At 43.6% G+C, this 26,841-nt stretch overlaps 2 protein-coding genes across 4 annotated transcripts in view; both read right to left on the reverse strand.

Moving 5' to 3' along the window:
* Window positions 1-311: 311 nt before the first annotated feature.
* Window positions 312-13,423, reverse strand: LOC136994648 (uncharacterized). The gene is made up of 13 exons (XM_067313880.1): window positions 13,329-13,423; window positions 7,650-7,894; window positions 6,561-6,632; window positions 6,433-6,471; window positions 6,156-6,215; window positions 5,624-5,683; window positions 5,039-5,110; window positions 4,526-4,597; window positions 4,322-4,420; window positions 3,500-3,607; window positions 2,843-2,914; window positions 1,839-1,986; window positions 312-861 (listed from the first exon to the last, which is right to left on the reverse strand). The coding sequence occupies exons 1-13, from the start codon at window positions 13,421-13,423 to the stop codon at window positions 438-440; spliced, it is 1,566 nt and encodes a 521-aa protein (XP_067169981.1). The 3' UTR covers window positions 312-437.
* A 7,838-nt stretch (window positions 13,424-21,261) lies between these two features.
* Window positions 21,262-26,841, reverse strand: part of ATP11A (ATPase phospholipid transporting 11A) — a 144,193-nt gene continuing 138,613 nt past the window's right edge. For 2 of the 3 annotated variants that reach the window (XM_067295749.1, XM_067295765.1), the window contains one exon: window positions 21,262-21,716. In XM_067295749.1, coding sequence (XP_067151850.1) covers window positions 21,459-21,716 — 258 coding nt within the window. In that variant the 3' untranslated portion in view covers window positions 21,262-21,458. Of the gene's footprint in view, window positions 21,717-24,073; window positions 24,263-26,841 lie in introns of those variants that run through there. The other variant, XM_067295757.1, reaches the window with a different exon arrangement.

The following is a 26,841-nucleotide window of genomic DNA, read 5'->3' on the forward strand; positions in this document are numbered from 1 at the left end:
GCTCTTTGGCAAGGGGGTGAAAACAACGATTAGGCACTTCCCTCTCCTCCCGCAGTCGCTTCTCTCATGCCCCATGTGCTCCCCCCAGCTTTTCTGGACTCCTCATTCCCTGCTTTGCTCTTTCTCAAATCCCTGCCAGCTCCCCTTAGCCCTCGGAGGCAGGAAAGCCCTGTCCGTGGAAACTTCCCCGCCTCTTCAGAAGCTTCGGCAGTCTCGTCGTTCTGTAAACCCCCCGCCTGCACAGCTCTGCCCGTTACAGCTCGAGGACGGAGCAAACAGAGGCTAAAAGCAAACAAAAGTAACGCAGGTAGCATTGTCTGCTTTTGAATTTACCTTTGCCAAAAAAAGGGGGAAAAAATTGGTCTCCCTTCTGCCGCAGCAGGGTAGTTTATAGATATTTATTACGATATAATCGTTGGCTGCCTCCACAACCGGACCTAAATCCCCCCAGGTTTCGACCGGCTCCAGCTGGTTCCAGTGCGGCAGCAGGGAAACACAGGCGGGGGGCCGGGGGGCCGGGGAGGCGGTTTTGCAGGCTGCTGGACGGCACCGGGCACAGCGGGTGGCAGCTGCTGCTTTGCCCACGGCTGCATCTGGGCCGCGGCCATTGGCTGCTGGTGCCCAGGTGCCGGGGCAGTGCTGGGGGGCCGCGGGGGCCGCGGTGGGGGCGGCCGGGGTGGGCGGCTGCCCGCGCGTGACGGGTCCGGTTCTCTGGGGCGGCCGGGGTGGTTTTCCAGGGGCGAGGGGCGGCCGCTGGCGTTGGGTCCAGGTCTCCGGGGCGCCGGGGTGGGGGGCCGGTTGTCCCGGCATGAGAGGCGGCCGCTGGCGTCTGCTCCGGATCTCTGGGCTGCGCGGAGGTTCCTGCAGGGAGAGGTGGCTGTTCAGGACACGCAGGCTGTGGGTCCCAGGGCGCAGGAGAGCCTGGAGCTGCCGGGGCGCAGCAGCCCCGCGGTGTGGACGGGCTCCGAGGGCTGCTGCTCCGGGCCCCATCGGCCACCTGGCTGGGCCAGGCCACAGCTGATGCGAGGGTGCCGGCGGAGCAGCGTGCAGCCCCCGTGGTGCCTGGCACCCTGCCTCCGAGTAGGAGCTGTGGGGTACCGAAAGCTACACGTAGAAAACAGGGCACACTTGCACCCACACAGCGTTGTTTTTGCTCCCCTGCACCGGCCAGCCAAGCCTAGTGGCCTCTCAAGTTCTTCTTGGCCCGTACCACATTGACCTGCCTTCTCTGCACACGCTGGGAGGGGGATCGAACTCTGAGAAACAGCGGGGACTGAAGTACTGCACAGTATGCCAGAATCTAGGAGAACTGCATAGTCTTACTTCTCAGCGTGCCTGACAAAGACCAATACTCAACTTGTAATATTTGACTGACAGCGACTACTCAGGGTATCCCCAAGGAAACAAGATCACAACTTCTGCTGCAAGGACAGCTAGGCTGAGCAGCACATTTGGAATTAATGGCATTAGATAACAAGGTGATTTCTGTCGCCAAATTCCCTCATAGTGGACTGTAGCTATTGCAGTTCTTACTTTCTATGGCAATCTCGCCCTTCTTTGTTTCTCTTCCTGACTTGGCTTTGCCTTCGTCTGTGCCTGCGTCTTCTCTTTTAGCAACAGTGTCAGTATTAGGTAATACTGGCAACAGCAGGAATGGCTTTCAGCAAAGAATACTCATTGCTATGAACTAAGGGGCCAAATAGAAAATCTTACACCAGAAATCTCAGCAGAGCGCCGTCAACAGCTAACTTTGCCGTCCTGAAGACTACATCTGTAAACTCTTCCTTACTAATAGCAGCCGTCTAATACAGAATTTTAGGGAAAAAAAGCACACGCACCGTTTCCTCTTCCTCCGCAGCAAAATAGCTAGGCAGCACAACACTGCTCCAGCCACAAGGATACCCAAGGCTGCTGCAGTGCCTATCGCGCGATGCTTCCATGCGTCTTTTGGATCTGCAGCAGCTGCGCTTCTCTCACTCGCCAAACCTGGAGGAAATTACACAAGGCCATATGTTACTGTGTTCCGCACTGCTGATAATCTCACAATGTGTTTGACATTCCCAGGAAATTTCCTTTTTCCCCTTTCTTAGCATCTCTGAAGGAGTGAAATCTCGGGGACTGCAACGCTTCCTTGGTTTCAGTAGCAGCAAAGTGCCCAAGTCACTGCAAACGAGCACGCTTTGGAGTCTCTCTTTAGCCTCTCAGCCTTGTTTACGTTCTGCGATGGCCATAATCCAGTTCTCCCAATTGGATGGGTTTGCTCCCCCTTTCTGGCAATCCTTTACATCCCACAATTCCTTTGGTGCTCTCTCGCCTTTCTGAGGCTCAAAAGTGCTGCTGCACGGAGGCATGCTCTGACCCTTTGGGACAAGTCGTCCCACTGAACAAGACTCATTAGGCCAGGCGGAGAGCACTCGGCAGTGCTCATCTGCTTTACCAATAACTCCTTTGAGTGACGTGGACAAAAGCCATCCCGGGTCCAGGGAGTGCCACTCCGACTCTTCCCTCCCAGGTCGGCACGCTTGCCCCAAGGGGAAAGAGTCAGGCTCTCTTGGGCTCTGGCTTCCATAGCCAGTGACACCGGTATTCCTGGCTACACCGTGTGCCGGCTCCAGCTGAAATGGTGCTGGCTGCGCTCCCCAGCCCAGCAGCCAGGGCCGGCTCCTCTGGGGCGGCCGGCAGCAAAGGAGACACCTGAACCTGGCTCTCTCCCTTTGCCTTTTCTCCAACACAGGCACCGCCTCCCCTTCCTCCGCCCTCCGCTCTTCCAAACACCACTTGTGTGCTCCACGTCTTCAGGACAACTCTCTCACTTAGGCATCCCTGCAAGACTGCTCAGTACCTCGGTGCTTTGGGAAAAAGGCGTATTTCCTGTCGTGGGGGGCTTCCCTGGGCTGTGACACACTTGGAAGCCCTGTCAAGAATCAGAGAGAGGTAAAGCCTCAGCACTGCTCAGGCACACAGCATGCAGAAGGACGGACGAGCTTCCCTCCAAACCCCTGCCCGACCGCTGAATCAGGGCATCACTCAGGACCTCCTTTCACAGCAGGGATCCCACTCTGTGCTCCTTCTGTGCCTAGGGCCTCTGGGGACTCCCTGCAAGTTCTGAGATGCAGACACGGCAGGAGGTCGAGTCGATTAAGAGTTGTGGAGCCTGTGGAACCTGCGCTCAATGTGGTTAAAACTGCCTCCTTCCCCCCAAATGGCAAAGCCCCGAAATCCCTGGGAGCTGCTTGGGGTGGGAAGTGAGGCTGTCTAACAGGACGCACAAAGGTTGCTATGCACATCTCGGGCACACTAATTGCAATCATCTCCACACGCCAGAGACAAAAGTCATCTTCAGAAAGCCGCTCCTGGCTTGTTTCAGAACACTTCCGGTGCCCTCATACTTTAACATTTGGTTGCTGACATGCTGTGCAGTAGTGGGCCCCCAGGGAAGAGCCTGCAGACACACAGGGATTTTGAGTTCCTACACCAGATGACAATGGACAGCAAGTACCTGGCATGCCCGCTACTTGAATTGCCTCTCCTTCTTCATCAGGGACTGGCAGGCTGTGACTGCCTCCTGCCGGAAAGGTCTCCTTCTCCAGGGTCTCCTGATGATTCTCTTTGGAAAGAAAGCAAGACAGCTTGATTAGAAGGAACTGTTCCTCATCCACTTCCTCACGGTATCTTCAGGAGGCAATACTTTTCAAAAGGCTTCAGGAAAAACCTCAGAAACAAAACCTGGCATTTCAGGGCGGGCACCTGGTCACTAGCCCAAACAACGTGTCCTTCGTAGAGAAAAATCAAAGCGCACAAAGTCTTCCAGATAACCAATACGGGCAGCAACGCCGGCTGTTTGGGTGGGGAGACGAGACAGTTGCATGTGATCCTCTCGTTCCCATTCCACTTGGTGCCTTTTTGAGAATTGGCAAGAGAGATTTGGCACGATGAGCCTTGTTTCTCAGAAGGCCTTTTACCCCAGCTGAACTGGCTACAGCTTTTTCCTGCTCTCTTTGAAGGAAAGCATTCAATAAGGCTCATCGTGCCAAATCCACCACACAGCACGCACAGCAGTCACATAGAGTGCACTGAGCCCCAAGCTCTCGCCGCTCTACCTCCGGGGCGCTTTCGCAAACATGGTGAAGAACACGCTCGTAGAAGAGACCCCGAACAAGCTCTGCGGCTTGCCAGCGCCTGCAAGGTGTGAAATGGTGCGTCACTGCGGCAAGGCTCTGGTCAATCCCCTTCTCCTGCGTAAGCTACAGCTTATCCATTCCTGTTTCTAAAACCTCGGGTTTACAATGATTGCGCTTAACACACAGTGAAATCTACCCACCAGCTGCTCTCTCCAAGTCCTTCAAGATTTCCTGTAGGACTTCAGAGGATTTCTGAGAAGACTTTCCTGTTTGGGCCTTGTACTTTCTTCGCCGAGGACCTAAACAGAAAGGATTAAGCTGAATTTCACATGAACGAGACATGCACAAGGAAATGCTGCTTCTTTCAAGTAAACCAAAACAGTAGGAGAATAGTCACGACCCACCTGTACGATCCCCCAGAGTCTCTGAACCTGCATCCAGCCGAGAAGCTGCAGAGACATCCTCTACGGCCACATCTGTAACCAAAGAGACGAGCAGAGCTCTTTCCGTATGCTGCTTCAGATTTGAATGGGAGTCAATGAGCATGGAACGTATCATTAGACCAAGGCACTTGTCCCGCCCTTCCACTCCTGAGTCTTCTGCAAACACTTATCGGGTACCTGCAAAGGCACCATGTGGCTACAAATCTAAGCATGCTGGGAAAGGATGCCCTGGAGTTCACACAAGCTGTAACCTCAACCCCCCAAACCTGCTGCCTTTGCTGTAGGCGCTGCAAGAAGCACAAGGCTGGAGGAGCCAGGCAGAACACCCACCGTACATCTCTGAAGCCCTCCCAAAGCCCACTCTGCTCCTCTGCAGGCATGAGCCTCGGCCAAAGAATTAAGCTACACGGCCCATGAATAAAACTCTCAAACAAAATGCTCATTCCAGGAAGTGAATAAATCTCCACCACTTACTCCTCGCATGCCCCTGAGGCTCGGAGATGGGATCCAGCTGAGCAGCTGGAAGGCCACTGCCTGCAGGAACGCCTGTAAGCAAACACAGACAAGACAAGTTTTCATCACGTGGTGCCACATACTTCCGCAGAAGTGACTTGCCGTGAATTTCCGGAAGGGGAATGGGGGACACACATGTAGGTCGAGAGTCTCCCAGCTGCAGGAGGGCCAGGGGGACTTGTTGGCTGGGACCTGGCACCTCTCCAAATCCTCCTTCAAGGCGCTACCCAACAGCCCCCAAGCACCCCCGGGACAAACACCCGGCCCCTCGGTGCTTCCTTCCGCGGAGGTCTCTAACATACACCAGGGAAACCAGAACTTTACCAGCAGGCAACCTGTAGAACCGGAGGACAACAAGGATCATTTACATTGCTCACGCACAGGAGCCCGCGGGCCGGTGGAAGACCGAACCAGCGTTACCCCTAGTTGTTCTGCTGCCCTTTGGTCAGGGGATGTGTGCTGCAGACTTTGGCTTCCTCAGGAGGGCGCTACAGAGCGAGAAAAGAAAGGCCTATTTGTTCAACTGACTATCTGCTGACTACTCACCTCCAGGTTCAAATCCAGGGTCCAGAGGAGAAGACAAATGTCCATCGCCTATGCCCACATCTGTAACCAAACACACATAGGAACAACTCCCATTACACAGATTTCCATATGCTTCTTCAGATTTGAATGGTAGTGAATGACGGTGGGGGACACAGAATCACAGCTAGGCGCTTGTCTTGCCCTTCCACTCACGAGCATCTTGCAGACGCTCACCACGTGCATGCCCAGGCACCGTATGGGTACCAATCTAAGCAGGCACAGAGCTGCCGCGGGAAAGCACACCCTGCAGTTCACACAAGCTGTAAACTCAACCCCAACAAGCCCGCTGGCTTTGCAGCAGGCTTTGGAAGCAGCACAAAGACTCTGCAAGGCAAAGCACCCCGAGGCACATCTCTGAACGCCTCCCGAGTCCCACTCTGCTCTTCTGTCTGTGCGAGCAGCAGCCAAGCACTTATTCAGTTACACTCCACACCAAGAAAAGTTGGAAACGGAAAAGCTGCTTCTGTGAAGTGAATGCATCTTGACTACTTACCCCGCGGATCCTCCCGAGGCTCGGGAAGAGGGTGCAGCTGAAAATCTGGATAACCATTACCTACAGGCAGAGCAGAAAGCCAACACATAGGTGGCCAGTTTTCCTTACAAGCTGCTACCAGCTTCTTCACAAAGCAGGTGTAATGAATGGAAGGGGGGGTCACGTCATGACATGGGACATATATGCAGGTCGAGAGTCTCAAAGCTGTGGAGGGGCAGAGATGACCTTTGGCCTGGCACCTGGCAGCTCTCAAAGTAAAGAAATGCTCACAACTTACCCCCGCGGCGCCCCCGCGGCTCTAAAGCCCTTGGACGACCTGAAGAGCAAGTATGAAGTACAATTTCATGTGAACAGAATAGTACAAAGTAAGTTCTTCTTTCAGGGAAGTAAAAACGGACTACGTACCCCTGGGAAGACCCCGAGGCTCAGCAACAGGATGCAGCTGAGAGGCTGGATAAGCGTCCACTACAGCCGCATCTGTAACCAAGCCGAGACGGGAACAGTTCTCATTAAGTATTTCCATAGACGACTGCTGATTTGAAGGGTGGTGGATGACGGGGAACATATAGTTACACCATACTTCTGCTCCCGTGCACCTTGCAAACACCTAGCGGGTGTCTGCACTGGCACCGTATGGGCATAAACGTAAGCAGGCACAGAGCTGCTGGGGGAAGGGACGCCCTGGAGTTCACACAAGCTGTAAACTCAACCCCATCATGCCCCCGGGCTTTGCAGCAGCCACTGGCTCAGGGGCACTCGCCAACGGCGCTTTGCGAGCCAAAGCAGCCAGCGCAGATCTCGGAAGCCTTCCCCAGGTCACACAGGCAGGTCGAGAGCCTCACAACTGCAGAGGGGCCGGGGGCACCTGTTGGCCGCCACCTGGCAGCTCTCCAAATCCTCTGTCCAGGCGCTATGCGACAGCCCCCAAGCGCCCCCGGGACAAACACACGGGGCCCCTCGGTGCCTTCTTCCGGGGAGCTCTCAAACGCCCACCAAGGAAGCCAGGACTCTACAAACGGGGAAGCCTCAGCACCGCAGCACAGGAAGGCTCATTTACACTGCGTGGGCACAAGAGCCCACCGGCCCGCTAGAGGCCAAAGCAGCGCGAGGACATCCGTGCTTCCAGCCTTTCCAGGGAAGATCCCCTGACGACTCGCCTCCAGCCCGTCCATGAGGCTCACCGCTGGCATCCGGCCAAGCACCGCCATCGCCATCGCCCCCAGGCACCGCTGAAACCGCGCGCGGGGACAGCAGCTCCCGCCACACAGCGCCAGGCGCTGCCCCACGCACAGCGCCCCCAGCGCCCCCAGCCTCCCCGCGGCCCCACGAGCCTCGCGGAGCCGCTCCCGGCCCCCGACGCCGCCGCCGCCGCGGCCCCGCAGCCCGGCAGCCGCCTCCCGCCGCCCCGGCCGCTCGCCAGCCGGCCCCGCGGCCCCCAGGCTGCCGCGCCGCGCCGTGCGGGGGCGGCGGTGCCTCCGTCGCCGCCCGCCCTACCTGGGCCCGGCGCTGCCCGCGGAGCAGCCCGGCTGTCCCGGGCACGCAGGGCCGCCAGGAGGCCGAGGAGCAGCAGCAGGCGGCGGCCGGGGGCGGACGCCCCCCGCGCTCGCACCGTGCTGCCCGTCGCCAGCAGCCGCCCCCCGCCGGCGCCCTCGAGCAACGCGCGCGCGGAGCGGCGTCTGCCGGGCGCGGCGCGGCGCAGCACAACACGGCGCAGCGCAGCACAACACGCCGCAACACGCCTCAGCACAACGCAGCGCAACGCAGCGCAGCACAGCGCAACACAGCGCAGCGCGGGGCCCCTCTGAGAGCTCACGGGCGCCCTCCGCGCGCCTCCGCGGGGGCGCCAGGGGCCGCGCACCCCCGCCGCGGCCCGCGCTCCCTCCGCGCGCCGGCGCCGCCCTGTGCGGGCAGCCCGGGCCTGCTGGCGGCCGTGGTTGCTGCTGCTGCTGCCGCCCTCGAGGAGCCCCTCGGCGGCAGCCCGGCTCTCTGCCCGCACGCTCGGGCCCCTGCGCTCGCCTCGCTGCTCTGCAGCTCCGCGCCAGCGCTGCCGGCCCTGGCGCGGGGCCGCCAGCGCCTGCTGCAGCCTCGCTCTCTGCTCTCCTGCCCGCCCCCCCTGCAGCCGCTTTGCTCCAGCCCCAGCTCTGCGCTTCTGCAGCTGGCCCGGGGGCAGCTGGTGAGAGGCGTGGGGGCTCCGGCGCCAAGCCTGTGCCCCAGCTCCCGTCACCCGTCAAGCTGTCTTTCGTTCTCCTGCTTTCTTGCTGGCACCACTCCCTCTGTACATTTGGCCTTAGCACGAGCATTTCTAGCCTCGCTGAGCCTTGTGCACCGCCTGAAGCAATCAGAGCTCTCCTGGTCCTCTACATTTCCCTTAGTGCTCCTGGTGGCTTTGGTGCTCTCTCCCAGCAAGGAGGAGGTCCCGACGCTCTCACATATCACAGAATAGCAGAATCACAGAATGGCTGAGGTTGGAAGGGACCTCAGGAGAAGATCATCTAGTTCAACACCCCTGCTCAAGCAGGGTCACCTAGAGCACATTGTACAGGATGGCGTCCAGGCGGGTTTTGAATATCTCCAGAGAAGGAGACTCCACAACCTCTCTGGGCAACCTGTTCCAGTGCTCTGTCACCCTCACAGTGAAAAAGTATTTCCTCATGTTCAGATGGAATTGTCTGTGTTTCAGTTTGTGCCCGTTGCCTCGCGTCCTGTCACTGGGCACCACTGAAAAGAGTCTGGCCCCATCCTCTTGACACCCTCCCTTTAAGATACTTGTACACATTGATAAGATCTCCTCTCAGCCTTCTCTTCTCCAGGCTAAACAGGCCCAGCTCTCTCAGCCTTTCCTCCTAAGAGAGATGTTCCAGTCCCCTAATCATCTTTGTAGCCCTTCGCTGGACTTGCTCCAGTAGCGCCACATCCCTCTTGTACGGGGGAGCCCAGAACTGGGCACGGTACTCCAGATGCGGCCTCACCAGGGCTGAGGAGAGGGGGAGGATCACCTCCCTCAGCCTGCTGGCAATGCTCTGCCTAATGCACCCCAGGATACCATTGGCCTTCTTGGCCACAAGGGCACGTTGCTGCCTCATGCTTAACTTGGTGTCCACCAGCACTCCCAGGTCCTTCTCCGCAGAGCTGCTTTCCAGCAGGTCAACCCCCAACCTGTACTGCTGCATAGGGTTATTCCTCCCTAGGTGCATGAACCTGCGCTTGCCTTTGCTGAACTTCATGAGGTTCCTCTCCGCCCACCTCTCCAGCCTGTCCAGGTCTCTCTGAATGGCAGCACAGCCCTCTGGTGTATCAGCCACTCCTCCCAGTTTTGTATCGTCAGCAAACTTGCTGAGGGTGCACTCTGTTCCTTCATCCAGGTCATTGATGAAGAAGTTGAACAAGACTGGACCCAGTACTGACCCCTGGGGGACACCACTAGCTACAGGCCTCCACCTAGACTCTGCCGCTGATCACAACCCTCTGAGCTCTGCCATTCGGCCAGTTCTCCATCCACCTCACTGTCCACTCATCCAGCCCACACTTCCTGAGCTTGCCTATGAGGATGTTATGGGAGACAGTGTCAAAAGCCTTGCTGAAGTCAAGGTAGACAACATCCACTGCTCTCCCCTCATCTACCCAGACAGTCATCCCATCATAGAAGGCCATCAGATTGGTTAAGCATGATTTCCCCTTGGTGAAGCCAAGTCTGAAGACTAACAACCCTGATGGGATTTTAACTGAATTTTGCAAGATACTAAAAAGAGTTTAATCTCCTGTATTAGGAGACTTAAAAAATCATGCCAGGAGGCAATATTCTATCCTGTTGGAAGGAATCAAGGATCTTAATATGTAAAGAGAAGGGGTTGTCCAAACTGCTGTCTGTATAGACCTATTGCATTATTAATATTGACCCAGTGGTTTTGCCGTGATAGATGAGGGAGCATACACATTACATTTGTGAGCCCAGACTAATAAGGATTTCCTGTAGGCAAAGAAGTTATAGATATACAAGAAGGGCCCCTAATCTAGCAGGTAACATGCACAAAAAACAAACCCTGTAGAAAGCCTACATGTCTTTCCTGACAAAGGAAAAACTGACTATAGAAAAGGGGGAAAATGGGTTCTATATTAAAATGACTTTGAAGAAAAGCTGCAGCTGTGCATTTTTGTTTTTTATAAAGATCTCAGAGCTTCTGTTGCAGCTAATTGAACTTCCTCAAATGGGCTTTAGTTAACAAGAAAAAGAAAAGATTCCCACAACCATCACTGCATGGTAGCCTCTGGCCACAGCAATCCAGCAGGATTCTTCACAAGACAGATCAGAGACGAGAGTATCATGAGATCTATAGTGCCTGACAACAGTGGTCTGGGCTTTTTGCACAACTTCCACTTTCCTCCTTAAATGCAATAGATTTCCAAACATTGCCCTGGCTTAATGCCTGGATATAAAATTAATTATGATAAATCAGAATTGTTAAGTGTTTGCACTTCTGGGAAAAGTTAGGGGAATGTAAAGCTTCATAAACTGAAGTGATGAAAAAGTTTAAAAAGTTAAACATAAGTACCTTCTAAAAACCAGTTATTTACTGTTCTAAAGTAACGACAGCTCTTAAAGAATGTGTAAGGTTGGACATTTCTTGGATGAGTAGATTAGTTACCAGTAAAACTAGCACACTCTTACAACTTTTTGTATTTCAGTGTTCACAAATATGTTCACAATGTTCACAAAGACTTGGCAAATGGTTCTCATGAACTACATCTGGAAATATAAGAAGCCAAAGTTGAGTGCATGAGTATTATTCAGATATGCTAAGGTCAAAAGATTCATGGTCCCAGTACAATGGCATATTGCCACAAGTTTGCTGAAGGATGTTACAAGTCAGGATGTGCAACCTTATTGAAATGTGTTGATTGATGCAGTACGAGGGAAATGCATCTTTCAGATATGAATAAGAATTTTCTGGGGGGGGGGGGGGTTTGGTCAAAATTAAAAAAGCTATCCCCTTTCCATGCTACCTCCAAATCTTTGGTTAAATATGAAAATTGCCTTTTTCACTTGTCCTCCATACACTGTTGCTCTTAAAAAAATTCTCTCTGAAGCCTCTTAAACATGTCAGTGGTCAGGTAAAGTGTCACTCAAGCCAAAATTCTGGTATATAGGCAATTTGCAATAAATTCAATGAGTTAAACGTTCCTCTTTTCCAATAGCTTCAAGTTACAACTTTTTGTAATGAGAAAATACTGAAAAAGCCACATTAGACCACATACCCTTTTTGAGCAACTAGCATAAATGGACTCAATAGAAAAAGGGTTAATTTCCAAAACATACACAATTTTAGCAGAGGAAGAGATGGATGAGGTTATTTTGAGGTTATTTTGAGGTTTTGCTTAGAAAGAGACCTGGGGAAAGGAACAGAGTTGGATGCAGGAGAAAGATGTGAGAGAAGTTATTTATCTTCCTTGTGGAATTTACACACAAAACTACCCTTTCATAAAACACTCGCTGGCTGGTTCTGTCTGCAATAAGGAGGCAAACCACATTCTTTAAGGGGGGATTCATCATGCTAGAGAGGCCCAAAAGAGAAACAGAGAGGGGAAAAAAGGAGCCTCTGTGTGTGTGTTGATGGTGTTTGTGTGCAGATGTCCAAATATTTTTTGGATGAAAGTGAGCAGGGTAGTAACCACTGTGGTGGTGACCATATTTGCTTCGGATGTACTGGTTTTCCTGCTGAATGATCCTCTGAGGCAGCATGAAAAAAAGAGATCCCTCTTGTTACCATGTATTGGACTATGCTTTGCTCAAATGTGGAAGGAATAGTTTCCTTTGTTCAGAGTGGAAGTTTGGAGTGCTAAAACAGGGATTTCCAGGGGAAGAAGAAAATACCCCAACATGTAAGATGTAAGAAGGAGGCAAGGAAGGCAAGATGTAAATTTGTGTATCCCGTTCCTGCTTTATAAGGAGGACAAGAGCTGAGCAGGCAGTAAAGCCTGAAACCCTAGTCAGACTCTTTAGAATGGATAATTGTCAATTACATAAAGCTTTTCTGCCCGTGCACAGTTTCTTACTTACCCATGTGTGTGTCCATCTAACCATCTCTTAAATCTGTATGTTTGCTCTTTTTTAAGTTCCTCCTGCTATCTGATCATGGTAGTTGCTCTTCTCCAAATTTCCTCAAACTCTTCATATCCTTGCATCAACACATTAAACTGAATACAGTGCAAGCTGTAAACATACACTGTGGGAACCAAACCATGTGTATTAACCTACTTTTGCACACACAGTTTAAAATAAATAGACTGTTTGCTCAGGTTCTTTTTTTGTTGTTGTTGTTATAGAAGCTAGTCTAGTTTGTTTGCTCTAAAAATCTTGCATCTGAAATTTGCTACATTTCTTTACCACACTCCAGCATTATAAGCTGAAAGAGCAAATAATTAATTTCTGTCAGCGTTAAAGTTTATTGGTTTTCTATTTGGGGTCTCTTTATCAGTAGTTTATGATTTTAACTTTTTCAAGATATACTGTGAACAGTGGGAGGGAAACTGCTTTCAAGATGTCAGTTTACATGACTGAGGAGCCACCAATCCTAAGATGTTTTAAGCATGATCATAAAGAGATTGCAAGGTGGAACTGCAAAGCACATTATGAGTGTTACTACAGTTCAACTGTATTAGGATGGAGATAAGGTTGAGAGGACATATCTGTAAATGTAAATATACTATACTCCAAAACTAGGAAATGAAAGAATGTTCCTAGCTGTGTTTCATCTGGTATATTCTGGATCCTATAATTTGAAAGCATTATAGTGCATAGTTCAGATCAATGCAGTTATAAAATATAGAAAACTAGCATTGACATGTTAGATTTCAGCTGATAAATAACACTGATTGTGTTACTGTAGCAGCCTTTTTGACTTTGAAGGAGAGATTTTAATGGGGAAGATTGAAGCAAGCTTGCAGATTGTAATGAGACGAGTCCAAAGACCATTATTCTGGGGATCCCTGGGTACTTTAGGCCCCTGCTTCCAGGCATATTGCTGTCAATATCCACATAGCCATGGACAGTCAGCTTTCTAATAACCAAGTCCTTCCTTGTAAGCATATACAATCATGTTCTGCTGCACCATGGGTTTAACAGTCTCTTTCCATTGCCTGGGGATATAAGAAAAAGGTTCTGGATCACTTTCGTACCTTCTTCGCTCTCTTCTGCGTTTGCTCTCCAGCACCTCTGGCTTGCAGTCTTGTCTCCTTAGCCTAACTTTACTACCATGGACCTTTACTACCATGGACCTGGACAGACCACCATGGACAGACTGTTTTCAGTTTCTGGCCTTCTGTAGCTTCACCCTGCAACAGTCATGAGGAGCTATCCACAACTCTGAAACATCTGTGTCTTTAAAGTATTCACACTGACTGCTTTAATCCTCCATGACTTTTGAATTACACATTCCAGAAAGAGATGCCAGAAAGAGGCCAGCTAGGTGCTGGCCTAATGATACTCTTAAAAGTCCACTTACCTAATACTGAGTCCCAAACGTTTTCACACCACTTTTTGTTTGTTTTAAATCATCTTACGCATGAGGGAAGCAATGCAAGAAAATATAGTGCAGGTGAAGGCCAGCATTGTGGGCCAGCTGTAGGCAGAAAATAACCACTTGTTACTAAATTTAAAATGATATCTTTGATGACAAATCACTCGTGTTTGACATGAGAGAGATTGGGGAGTCATCTTTTATGTCAAAGAAATAAGAATAACATGATAAAGAGACCTCAAATACTGTCTGTACTACTACTGGCTATAGCAGGACTTCCGAAGTTGAGGTCAGCTGACTTAGCCAGCACTGGTACTATGATTTCTAGAATCTTTTTAATTAAAAGCTCCTTGCTACATTATCATGAATTCAACTTTTTCTTCTGTGCAAATGACAGCAAAGACTCTAAATTTCATACAAGTATAAAGATTTCAACTACAGAAGCAGTTTTATGAGTAAATCTAATTTTAAGAATAATGTTCTCCAAAGGTTTAACTTACTGTCCTACAAAACGTGTTTTAGCTACTAGTAAAAGTTCATGCTATGACCAAGATAACTACAAGAAAATGAGCAATATGGGGGGAAAAAAATTGACCAGCTTTTACTCTTATTCTGTTGTAAAGTGGTAGTGCTGTGGATTTTTGTTTGCTTGTTGTGCTGACTCTAGAATGGAAAATAGAAGTAGCTGAATACACTACTTATTTAGAAAAATAAAATCTCTTCTTTCTAGGCTAAGAACAAATACGTAAACTTTCAACCCACAAAAAAGAAGATATAAACGAAGTCCCAGAATTATCACTAACAGCGATAGCGTATGCAGTTAAGCACCTATTATACTATACATAGATCAGTACTAGCTGGAATAAAATTGTCTTGTATTCAAACATACTGTTAACTGCAGAAATGTTCTGGTCGTGCACTCAAATGTGGATGCAAACGCATCTTCTGTGCTGCTGCTTCTAATAAATATCCAGAGAAGTTAGAAGTTATCAGGTAGTTGTGCATTTCTCCTCATCATGCAGACGTTAAGGGCCTCTAAGGAAGGTGGATGCTGAATCATTTGCTTTAGGTCCTGAGAGGATGTAGAGAAGCCTGACTCATGTTGCTGTAAAATCTAATATGGAAAGACCTTCAGTTTTTTTCCATCTGGACCAGTTCCCTGGTCCCATTCAACACAATGATGCACTTGGTGCTGACATTCTGCAAACCACAGCCTTAGCTTTCAAGATGCTTCTGTTCTTTTGAGCTAAACTGACAAATAATTTGGACTTTCTAAGAAGACTCACTTTGAAGTCAAGCAGATCCCAGCTGTTACTGAGCTATATCACGGGTTCAGTTTTAAGTTTTGGTTTTGTGCCTGAAATCCACCGCAGGGTGAACTCTCTCTTTCTGGGATATCATTTCCTCAGAATGAAAGGGAACAAAATACCTCTTCATAGCTAGGAATAAGCAATTAGCATTCAACCTAATTAATATTGACAATTTTCTCCAGCTATGCAGTTTATAATTATCTTAAAAGCAAGCTACTTAACATTTCATAGAAGAATACTCCTGCTGCTTGGTTGGAAACATTTTCTGAAATAAAAGACCAGCTACTACTTGATGGTCTTGAATGGACCCAGACTTTTTTTCCCCTTCTTTTCTAAACCTCAGAGCTTATTACCTTATTTGATTGGATTAGCTTTCAGATTTGTCTTTGGTTTTGATGTTAACATTTCAGTGTCAAGTATCTTTACAAAATACATTTAAAATCTTAAGGTAAGTGATGATGAGCTTTTTGAACAGCTATTAACATTGCTTTTCTTATTAGGAGCAGGAAGCATATTCTGTTTTTCATGCATTAAATAAGGAGACTGGATGTTAACAGTTCTTCCTGATATAATCTGAATAGTGAATCTGTGAACCTAGCAGGACACTGCCTCATATATATTTTTAAAAGCATGATGCACCGTGATTTTTGTACTGAAATGAATAACAGAGAACAGCAGCAAGCCTTTTGGTAGTTTAGAATTGAATACTACTCCTATTTGTCTCCTTTAAATGGAAAATAAAATAAATAGTTACTAAGAGTCACCACTATTACCTTATTGCAGACTCATCAATTAAAGAAGATAGTTTCAGAATTAATCACACACTGGAATTTTCAGATAAACACATCAAAACATATATGGGGGACTATTAAGTGTCTGATAAACTGTCCTACATAATGAAATGAATTAATGGCTATACTTGTTCTCATCCCTGTGCTATCATTTAACAGCGTAAATGAAGCCCTTGAATGGCCATTATTTTTGCATTAGCATTTGAATGAAATAAAAATGAAAGGACCTATAAATAAATGTAAAGGAAACACACAGCAACAAGGCTTTATTCAAATGATCAATTATTCTTTTTAACTTCCTGTAGAGTATCAGCTGAGGAAATCAGAATATGTGGAAAACAAAAACATAAAATTTTAGTCTGTCTCCAAACTATCTTACTTCATATTAGAATTAACTTCACTGAAGATTTTATAGAACAGTATTGCATATCTTGAAGAAATAAAATTGTATCTCATTCTAGAATATGAGAAAATTTTCTTCAATTAATTCTACAATGTAACTTACTAAAAGACCATAATTTAAAGATCTAAAGGCAAACATACAGTATTCAGTTCAGAATTAATACAATTTAGAAATCACTGGTTTTCTATCAGTGATTTTTTCCTTTAAATAAGTAAACATATTTTACATGCAAAACGGAAACTTGTCTATTTATGAGATAATCTGCTCCTCTTCTAGCGTGTTCTTCCTGAAATTGTAATTATTCTATAGCCTTTCATATGCATCATCACTTTCTTTTCTCAAAACCAGTTTCTATTTAATATTTTTATCTAATTGCAATTTGTGCATTTTTTCTTCATTTCATAAATAAAGGGAAAAACATCCACTTTAATCTTCCTTTTACAAACAATCTTCTCCAGAAGTTCTTTCAATAGAAAACCAAAATTCCTTGACTAACAAAAAGCAGATAGGTACAATGTGCTTGGATTATTTGGATGAAAAGTTCATATAAATTCAAAACCATTACTCTAAAATCTGTATTTTAGGAACTGAGAAAACAACAGCTATATAGCAGTACTCAAAACCATTGAATTTTAAATACAGAAAAAAGGTGCCTACACATTCTATGTAGCCTCAGAGAGAAAGAAGGAGCTACCAACCTAATGCTCTTAATTGCTCTGTGGAAGCTCTCTAGGAGAGCTTCAGTTTGACTATGTGAATATGCTGTATAGTCTCTCCCAGTTTCAAAAATACAGAAAGTCCTATAATATTGTACCACCAAAAGAAAGAAAGAAAATGATGGTATTTCTGTGCTATCAGTTCATTTTGTAAGCATCTGTGAACATTGCTACCAACTCAGATGGTAAAGCCCACTGTTTTTGCCTTTTAATTCAGTTTCTTTAAATTGCCAAAATTGCAAGAGAAAGGAGAAATAGCTCAGGACCTCAGAATCATAAGGAAATACGGATCTTCTTATGCATAGCTTATAATTTTGTTAAAGAGGTGAAGTTTAGCACTAATCCAATCTGTGCGGGAGGAATGAAGCTCTCCTAGACTGGTACCAGTTTGTATTTACTTTAAAACAACACCAAAAGGTTCTCATTTCAGCCTTCTTTGATTTTTCCCTTTTGTTAGCTAGCTTTTTAGCTGGTTATGTATACTCTGAAAATAAATGTGACTACAAGCATATTCAGGAACAGAATCAAACACTCATTTGATTTTCTATTATCTACTTATATTTTATTACAGGTTAATAAGAAATCATCTGATATTCATACTTAAATTATTTTAATTACTCATGAACAAACTTAAACCAGTCTTGAATTTTTAAATTTATTGCAAGCAGATTCATATCTCCTGCTTATATATTCTACATAAAGATCCAAAATGTGACTGAATATAAACAAGTTACATATGGTTATCTACAGAAATGAAAGTTAAAAATAGCACTGAAAAGAAACTTTACAGTAGTGCATTCACACACTGACTCTTCAATCAAATAAATGAAGTGGTATAGGATAATTTAAACACAAGATTCGAAGTCTGATTTATTTTCAAATAAATGCACCTATAATTGTTCAATTAAAAATATATGTCAGTATTTGGTGCTGATGACTGCAGACATCTTTAATGTTTAATGCACAGATAACTACCCCCAACCCCCCAAAAGCACTTCTGCAGATTCTACTTTACATTAGATCATGGAAGGACATTTAAAATGTAATGTATACATACCACAGAATTTGTGTCAGAGACAACACATATTAAAATTCTGTGTATTTTCATAAGGTAAAAACAAATTAAAGCTATATAAACTGATTTTTAGATTATTCTGCAAAGTAGAATCACATACTTTTTCACTTCCGTAATACTTTCGCAAATGTCCATTAAAGCTTGTTTTAACAGAGACAGTAGCATGAGCACAATGATCCCACTGGCTTCCAAAAGAAAAGTAGTGCAGTTGCTTAATTAAGCTATTTTTTCCTCTTATATTTGCAAGCCAGTTGGGTCAAGACAAACAGGCTAACGCAAGCAATAAAGTAAACTGTACGCTTTTATATTAAGTGGCTGAACAAACAATATTAATTATTGTACACCATGAAACAAAAAAGATCTAAGTCTTTTGCCACAAGCCACTGCAGCAATACATGAGCTTCAGTGGCTGAAAAGCTTGAAATACCTTCTAAGTTTTCACATATGTTTGATTAGTGCTTACTAGTTTCAAGACATTTATAGAAGCAGTTATGGAGACATTATGCTGTTAAAGCTGCAACAATTTAAACAAGGCAAGTTAGGAAGATATATAGATTTTTGTACTTTTCCCCTTTAATTCTTTTTTTAATATATAAAAACCTGTCTCCTTTCAGTGTCCCATCTATAATAAAACTTTCTAATTCATTTTGATTTACTTTTTCATCTTCACATTGTCTGATCCATTTACAATGAAACTCCAAGTTAACACCTGCTGCAGTGGACTAGGTTTGCACTGCAATAGTAAGACAGACTGAAGCAAAGATGCATCAAGTGAAACTGAGTTGTTATATGCCTTTTCCTTTAAATGGTCTATTTTAACAAACAAACAGTACCAACTTTTAAAGGTAAAAGTATTGCTAAATCAAAGCAGAAACTTCCACTTAAATTCTAACATCCCTCCCCTTCCACAGAATGACATGTTTAACTAAAATTCCCCAAGCACTTATATAGGTGCTTCAGCCTGAATAATATTTTCAATAATTTCTAAGTGTTGGGTCACAAGAAGTTTGCAATGAACTGCTTTGTTAGTAGGCAGAACAGGAATGCAGCATTTACAAAAACATTAAGCACGAATTTCCTTATTTAAGGCTAAAAGATGGAAATCAGAATAAAGTAAAAAAGCAGGAGGCTTTATAGAATAAAAAGCAGTATAGCACAGAAAGCATACCACTTTAATCACTGCTATCACAAACAACAATAAATCATGAAGACTTTGGGCGAGACTAACAGAACAATAGACCTATATTTCTAACTTAACATTCACCAAAATTTTAACATTCAGCCACAGTTCCACTGTAAGCTAAGTTTAGGTAGCCAAAACTCAAAAGTATAAAAAAAGGCTTCAAAACTTAAAAAAAAAAAAAAAAAAAAAAAGAAAAGAAAGAAAAGGAAAGAAATGGTGTGTTAACAAGTGTATGTGTAAAACAGATTTATAAATAGCTACAGTATGAAAAATATTTCAGTGCAAAGGCAATTTTAAGATTTCTAAAAAATACATTACAAATAATGTTAACTACACACAAGAAATTTGTCACTGCTACTGGCATAAAATTTATACCCATATTAATTTTTTTTAAAATATATACACCAGTGTTTTATGTAGGGGACGGTTCTAACTGACCAACATTCAAGTATGCAATGGCAAATACATATATACACACCCACACTCATATACATATTTATGTATTTCAGATTGTTACTACTGTGATGACATTCTTTGAAATTGAAAAGTGCTACATATTAAATGGTAAAAATACCTTCATACCATTTTAAAGGACAATGAATGCATTTGTGGTGCTCACTGTTAGACATTTTAAAATTCTCTTCCTTTATCTTTGGTATAATAAAGATTTCACAACTCACTTTACAGTATGTCTGTTTGACCCAGGGCATATTGATAATATTTCACTCTTTTTTAATAGGAAATTCACCAGGAATATTGCAAGGAACATTTCCCAGTAAGTTGTTTTTTCTTTTATTAAAAAGTAAATTAAGTAAATTATTTTGCTTCTATTTTTTTTTTAACTCAAAAAGGGAAATAATTTTCCCTACCATCCTACTCCATTAAAAAGACAACTAACAATGTCTTGGTCAAGTCTTCCAATAAAGGCTGTAGCTCTGATTCCAGATATTTTGTTTTCATATAGAAATAAATTTTTAGCCAATGGCCTCCCAGAATTATTTAATGATTATGGTTATTTACCAGTTATAAACACCAGATTTACTGAAATTGGTTGGAATCAGATTCATCCTTCAGATATTTTTGCACCCCAAAATAAAACACTGGACTAAAGAAACAAGACAAGGATAGAGCTAGTAGTAAAATTAGTGCAAGGTAACATAAATGCAGCAGAGATAACAGACGTTCAAGTTGGCTGTCATACTTAAAATAATTCAAACAAGCTTTGTCCAACTAATTTCTATCAGAACTATGGTTCGTTAGTGAACAGCCGTGTGCCACCTAGTGGTTCAGTTGCAAAAGTCAACAGTTGTGTACTCCCTGCTTTGTAATAACCTCTGCTTAGCCAATTAGCCCCTATTTAACCACACAATTAAAAAAAAACCAACAACAAAAAACAAAATTAAAAGGATGAATTCCAGATAGTAAAAGACTCATAGCCTTTTTTCCTTTTTTTTTTTTGTTAGAAAAGGCTTTGAAAAAAAACAAGCTTGCTTCTCACTATGCATACTTTCAAATCACCAAGACAGATAAGAAGTGGGAGCGCTGGCTAATTTTTATCTTTGACAAATTCACAAAGACATTTTAGGCAAAATGCTTACATTCAGTTTTTGAGTAGATACCAACACTGATCATATTTACCTATTTAACAGCCAACTTGACTTCATATAGTGCATATGCTACACAAGAATTATTTTGCCTATCTTTCTACAGGGGAAAATTAACTCAAAACCATACATAGCCCTGATTTGGCCACTTACAAGGAAGTGAACATTAGAGAGTGTTTCTTGAAAGCAGATTTGCACAGAGGAAACACCAGTTTGTTCTACAGAAAGAGCAAAGAAAGAAAAAGGACAGAGCAAAATCAGAAACCGCACTTGTTAAATACACTTTAGGAGACTTTCATTGGAGATAACTGAGGTCATTGCTTCTGGCTGAAAATTAAAACTGTTGATCTCAAAATGTAGGTCATTGACTGAAACTATACACTTCAAGTAACAAAGAAAATGACTAAAGATGACAGAAGCAATAAATGCACAAAAGTCTTGACAGAGAATGAAGAATTTTTAGTGCTATCAGTCTCACAGTACCAGACTGTGCAGATTGTTCATTGCTCCAGTAGTTTGAAACATAGAAGAGGCCAACTGGCCTGGAAGGTTTCATACTTATAGCTCTTGATCCTGTTTGTCTGAATGCTACTTCAGACAGCAAAAGCCAAGCAGAGTTTAATATATTTCTGTGACATGTTTGTTTCCTGTTTTTGCAAAAAAGAAATAAACAAAACCAGTTTTTAAAGGCTTGAATTGGTGTTCTGTCATACAGACGTTTCCAAACCTGACCCACTGTAGCGGTAGCCTGCACTGGAACGACAATGCTTATTCGAATAGCCAAAGACAGACGGAAGTACTGAATAATCAATGCCTCTCCAGTGCGTAAACATCATTTTTTTAGAATGAGAATTAGACCTTCTTGCTGCGGAACTGCTGCAGTCACTGCTCCTATATCTTGGGCTTTTCAGACAGGCAAGAGGTGTGAACTCTGAGATGTGGCCCTGACAGTGCCTTGATGCATTCTGTTAAAAAAAAACAAATACACAGTAAATAGATAATTTCAGAGCCAGAAGTCTGAAATTGTGTCCTTCCATAGGGCTATTATACCCTTGGCATATTAATGCCTCTCACTAGATCACCACTCTGGCTATTTGTTTCAAGTGAAAGTATAATCCCTCCATGTTGTTGAGCAATCAACCACTTTCAACATAATTAATTTTACATTAAGACCTACAGAATCAGGCATAATTTTACATACAATTTCTAAAGCTGATAATGGGTTTTTTAGAGAACAGATGAAGATACAGAGGATTGTTTTCGAGTTTTTTTTTTTTTAATCAGGTTTATATAGCATTTTGCACTGATTACTGATAAATCTTTTTATCTCAGACCTTTTTCAGTCAGGAATTTTTAGGGGGAATTTTAAGAAGACAGAAAAAAAATCAACTACTTTGCCCTGTACTTCCAAAGAGAGAATTCTCTACAATCGGTTTGTGCTAATAGATGAAAGTGCCAGCAGTTTAATGCACTAATTTTGTACTTTTAAGCAAGATCTGGTTTTGGACTTGCTTAGGTTACATGTAGCATCTATACAGGCAATTTATACTACACATCGCAATACTCTCTGGGTCTAATTATCAATTAATGTTTATCTGTACTACATAGTCACCTGACATTCTGGCAGAATCAGCATCTCCACTCAGGAAATAATAGCATAGCTGCATGACAAGACTCTGGAACATGTGCACAGACTAAAAGAAAATTGGCACAGTGCTTTCCTAAATCAGGTTTATCTATTCTCCTTGCTGAATGCACATATAATTTCCAGGTACAGGGTTATGGAGGTAATGTGACAGTATTTAAGATACAAATATATTATAAGCATTATTCAAACCAATGGTATAAATCACTCTCCCTATGAATACTATACATATGAGCAATATTCTTAATCATCCACTTTCTCTTTCCCTGCTAACATCAACAAAATAGTAAAAAGGGGGAAAAAATAAATATTAATGATATATGTTTATAGAAGTTTGCCTGAGATTTAATATTACTTTTTTTTTACGCCAATCACAAGCTCAAAACACTACTCTTACATAACCAAGAGCATGCAGAAAGCCATCTTAACAACAGTTACTCTGGGAAGAGAGAGTGAGCCAACTGTACCAAACTATTCACTACCAGTGTTGCCTGGCTTCTTTGAAACACATATATAGACCAAATACCAAAATTAATATAGAAAATGCAGATAATCAGGTAACCAATTAGCAGACTTTGTTTTAGAAATGCTGGAGGGAGTTTTCAAACACTGCTTTGATACCAATTTTCCTACTCCTCCAGCTACAAAGAAAAGCAGTTTAGTTACCATAAATATCTCTAAAAACAAAATTGTAATTTTTCCACACATAAAATGGATTCCAAGACATGCTATCTTTTAATCTGCTATGCCTAACACTACTCAAGAAAGTTGGGGCTTTCTACTACTTCTCATCTAGCAGATGTTAAAAATAAATCAGAAGAACCCTTCACCTACCTTTAAGCCCTACAGGCCAGGCCATTTCCTCCCACACCAGCTCATTACATTGCATTTGTCCTCTTCACATATGGGTACTTTGCTCCTTCACTTAATTTGTTGTGCATGACTTTTGGGGGTCAAGAGAGCGTGAAGGGACTGGAGCAGATATGGCATCCAGGTGGAAATGTATTTGAGTAAAAAGTGTTAACTTTTTACTTACACTTGTTAGTGTAACCAGTGGTATGGCAAGGAGATAATGTAAAGCAGAGAACTTCATTCTCCTGCCCTAATGTTTTCAGGCTTTAGGAGCTCACCACTTATGCTTCTGTTTCAGATGTTTGGCAAGACTATCATGTTTCTCTGTTGATTCAAGGCAGCAACGCATTGATGCACTGGTCTATGCAGACCATACTATTACAGTAGATACTGTCAGATGTATAGCCCCAGTCTCCTGACACAAGGTCCTATTCACATGTAACTTGCTTCCTTTGATATCGTTATCTTCCTGTTTTACTGTCTGCATTTGGTCTATGTATGTATTCAAGAAGTTGAGATATGATGGATAAACTGCTAATGAGCAAGAATTACTTCTGACTCTATATATTCTATACCATGGTGTAATGTGAATGCGTTCTGCAATAATGGCTGCAGTTCTACAAAAGAGATGTCACACAACACCCACTGTATTAACAGGACTTTAATACAGGTACATTGACTCATGCAGATGCATTGTTTTGCGTTACACTAGTAAGTGTGTGAGACAAAGATCTTACCTGGGATACGGAATACCTCTTGCAAAAACTAGGCTCTCCAAGTAAAATATAATGATTTTATATCAATATTGGTAAAGTACAGCAAAAACTCTGGAGGAAACAGTTGATTTGTAAAAAGCACAGTTCACCAATAGAAATTAATCCAAACTGGCAACACGTACAGTACTGTTACCTAGCTTTGATCTAATTATGCCTCGGAAGCTGAAAGATTTCCTTCAAGAAGTGGCCCATCGCTGTTCGCCAGTGCATTTAGGGTTGTTTTATGTCTCATACTCTTCTGCAAGGATGAGGAAAAACACTGAGACTCTTGCTGAATACATGCGGGAAATGTGAACGAACTGTACCATTTGGTACAAATGTAACTACTGTACCAAGGTCCTGTAAAGTGACAGATTTTCTGATAGATTTAAAAATAAAAGGTTATTCAGTGTAAAACAAGGTTTCTATTTCTCAATCCTGATGTTAACCCTTTGAGCCACACTGAGGATGTTTTTAATTCCATTCCAAACTTCGTTAAAAAATACTTAATTACTCCCAAAAGTATTTAAACTGTACCACAACCAGCTACTGTGGGCTGTGTGTTCTTCCCCACTGACAATGACCTGTACTGAATTAGAGAGTTCCCCTTGATTTGATAAAGCCATGTATGAGCACTGTACCTAGAGTAGTGCCCTACAGGGCACATTGGCCCAGTATTTCTTTTAAGGTGTTCTCTCCTAGCCAGCCCAGGCATTCCAAGTTAAGGAGCGGATGTCCTACTTCTCTACTCCCCACGACAACGGTATAGTGAAGGGAGTATCGCACGTGAAGGTGAGGGAGCCCAGCGGTAATGAAGGCCAACTTACAGCTTATTCATTACAACATGGTGAAAGAGGGCGGGAGAGTTGCTAAGGTAACTTTTTCCATGGGATTCAAATATTGCAACAGCAGGATCCCTTTCTTTGTTTCCCATACAAGAGGAGCCCAACACATGACAAAGGCAACAGTTTACTGGTCACTAGTTTTCTCAGAGCACTGTGCACTTGCTCAACAGAAGCTAAGCCCATTGAGGAACAGAAGAATGGCAAAACCCCAGAGAGGCTTCCCAGAGCAAAAGTGCCGCTTTGGGTTTCCCCAAGAGTGGCAAAGCGTAGAGATTTCATAACAAGGCTGATGGTCTGATCTTGTGGCTAAAGTGAAAGTGAAGTAAAAAGCCATCTGTCAGAAGCCACGAGAAAAAGAAAAATTTTTCTTAAAAAGGAACAAGAACATAGAAGTTATTTACAGCTCACAGTCAAAACACCTGGTATTGCAGTTAGAAAATATTTGGGATTACTGAAGCATTGTTAATTGAAGGGACAATAAAAAACATGAAAAGAGGGTAATTTATATTTTCCACAACAAATTAATGCAGTTTGGATATAAAAAAAATCCTACTGCTTATTAGAAGTAAAGGCTGAGAGAAACCCCACAGAACCCCTGCTCTTTTCTTCCAGTTAAAAAACAAAATTCAGATTGATGCATTGAGTCAGTCACATGTATGAGACATGAGCAAGTTTTGGCCTGAATTACTCAAAGACAACAGATTCCTCCAAAGCTTTTGCAGAACCAATGTTTTAGCCCATTAAAAGCTAGCTTTTAGCCAGTCTCGTGTTTTACTTGTCAACTGTTCCAGAAGTTCTTTATTATAAAGAAGGTTTCATAGCTTACATGAATGCAGTAAGTTTAAAAATCATTGGTTAAAAGCCCATTCAAACTAATCCTAAGGAACCTGCAAGCTAGTTTTAGCCAAAATGTTCAATACTGAAAACAACTTTGTGTAGTTTCCTTGTGATTTATGCCGTTTCTGTCATTTTTATTGACTATATATTTTTGAAGGGATAAAGAGAAAGAAAATGTATTTTTTATCTTAACTAGTTAAAAAATAAGGATATAAATTCTGCAGTGGAAACCAGCAGTCTCCTACTACTCAGTCAAAAAGAGCTTTCTTATAAACTTCAGGGAAGCCAAAATTTACTAGCTTTTCTCTATTTCATTATTAAATTAAATAGTATATACTTTTGTATCTTGGGCTATTTTCTTTCTAGAAAGAATCACAGAATTTCATAAAATGGAATACAAGGAAAGCTTGGTTTGAAAATGTATGCTAGAAGTAACTTGCCAAAAAAAAGCTGCATATTCTTCCATAACAGCAGAGGAGATAGATACATCCATATATTTGAAAGATTGATTCAGTATCTTCCAGTACTACATTTTCTGTACTAAGCTAGTAACATTGGCATAATCAGTATTATCATTTCTTTTTGTGGTGAATATTCCACTTAGTCACAACATGCATTCACCTACAGATATATCAAAGATTAAAACGGGAATCTAAGATTCTTGAGGCAGAAATATTATGTTAAATTCAGTAATAGAAGTGGCAAAAATGACAGAGTAGTGATAGTGATGGATTGTGACAATGATTCATAGGTTCTTTGGGATAAATAAACAGAAGAAGGAAAAATCTATGTGAAAAGTATTCTTCTTTAAAGTATAGTTGACATGTGAATCAGAAATGGAGACAATGAGTATGGTAAATAACTTCTGATGATAAACTTTCTACTGTCCTTTGAATAAAATGGCCAAGCATGCAGAAAGGCAGAAAAAAGTCACCTTTTTTTTCCATTAGAAACTTAGACTGCTTGAAGTCTGAGAAAGCATAAAGATGGTGGACTGCTCAACAGAAAGGCACTGATGTTTAGTCTGATTTCCCCAGAAGATTGTAGGAAGTAACCGTGCACATCATTTATGATTAAAGCAAGGTAGCAGTTATTTAGACAGAGCGGATTGGAAGACAGGAGGAAACAGAGAGGAAAGAAGAAACAGAAGGGATAT

Source organism: Apteryx mantelli, chromosome 1, assembly GCF_036417845.1.
Source record: "Apteryx mantelli isolate bAptMan1 chromosome 1, bAptMan1.hap1, whole genome shotgun sequence".
In the NCBI taxonomy this organism is placed as follows: domain Eukaryota; kingdom Metazoa; phylum Chordata; class Aves; order Apterygiformes; family Apterygidae; genus Apteryx; species Apteryx mantelli.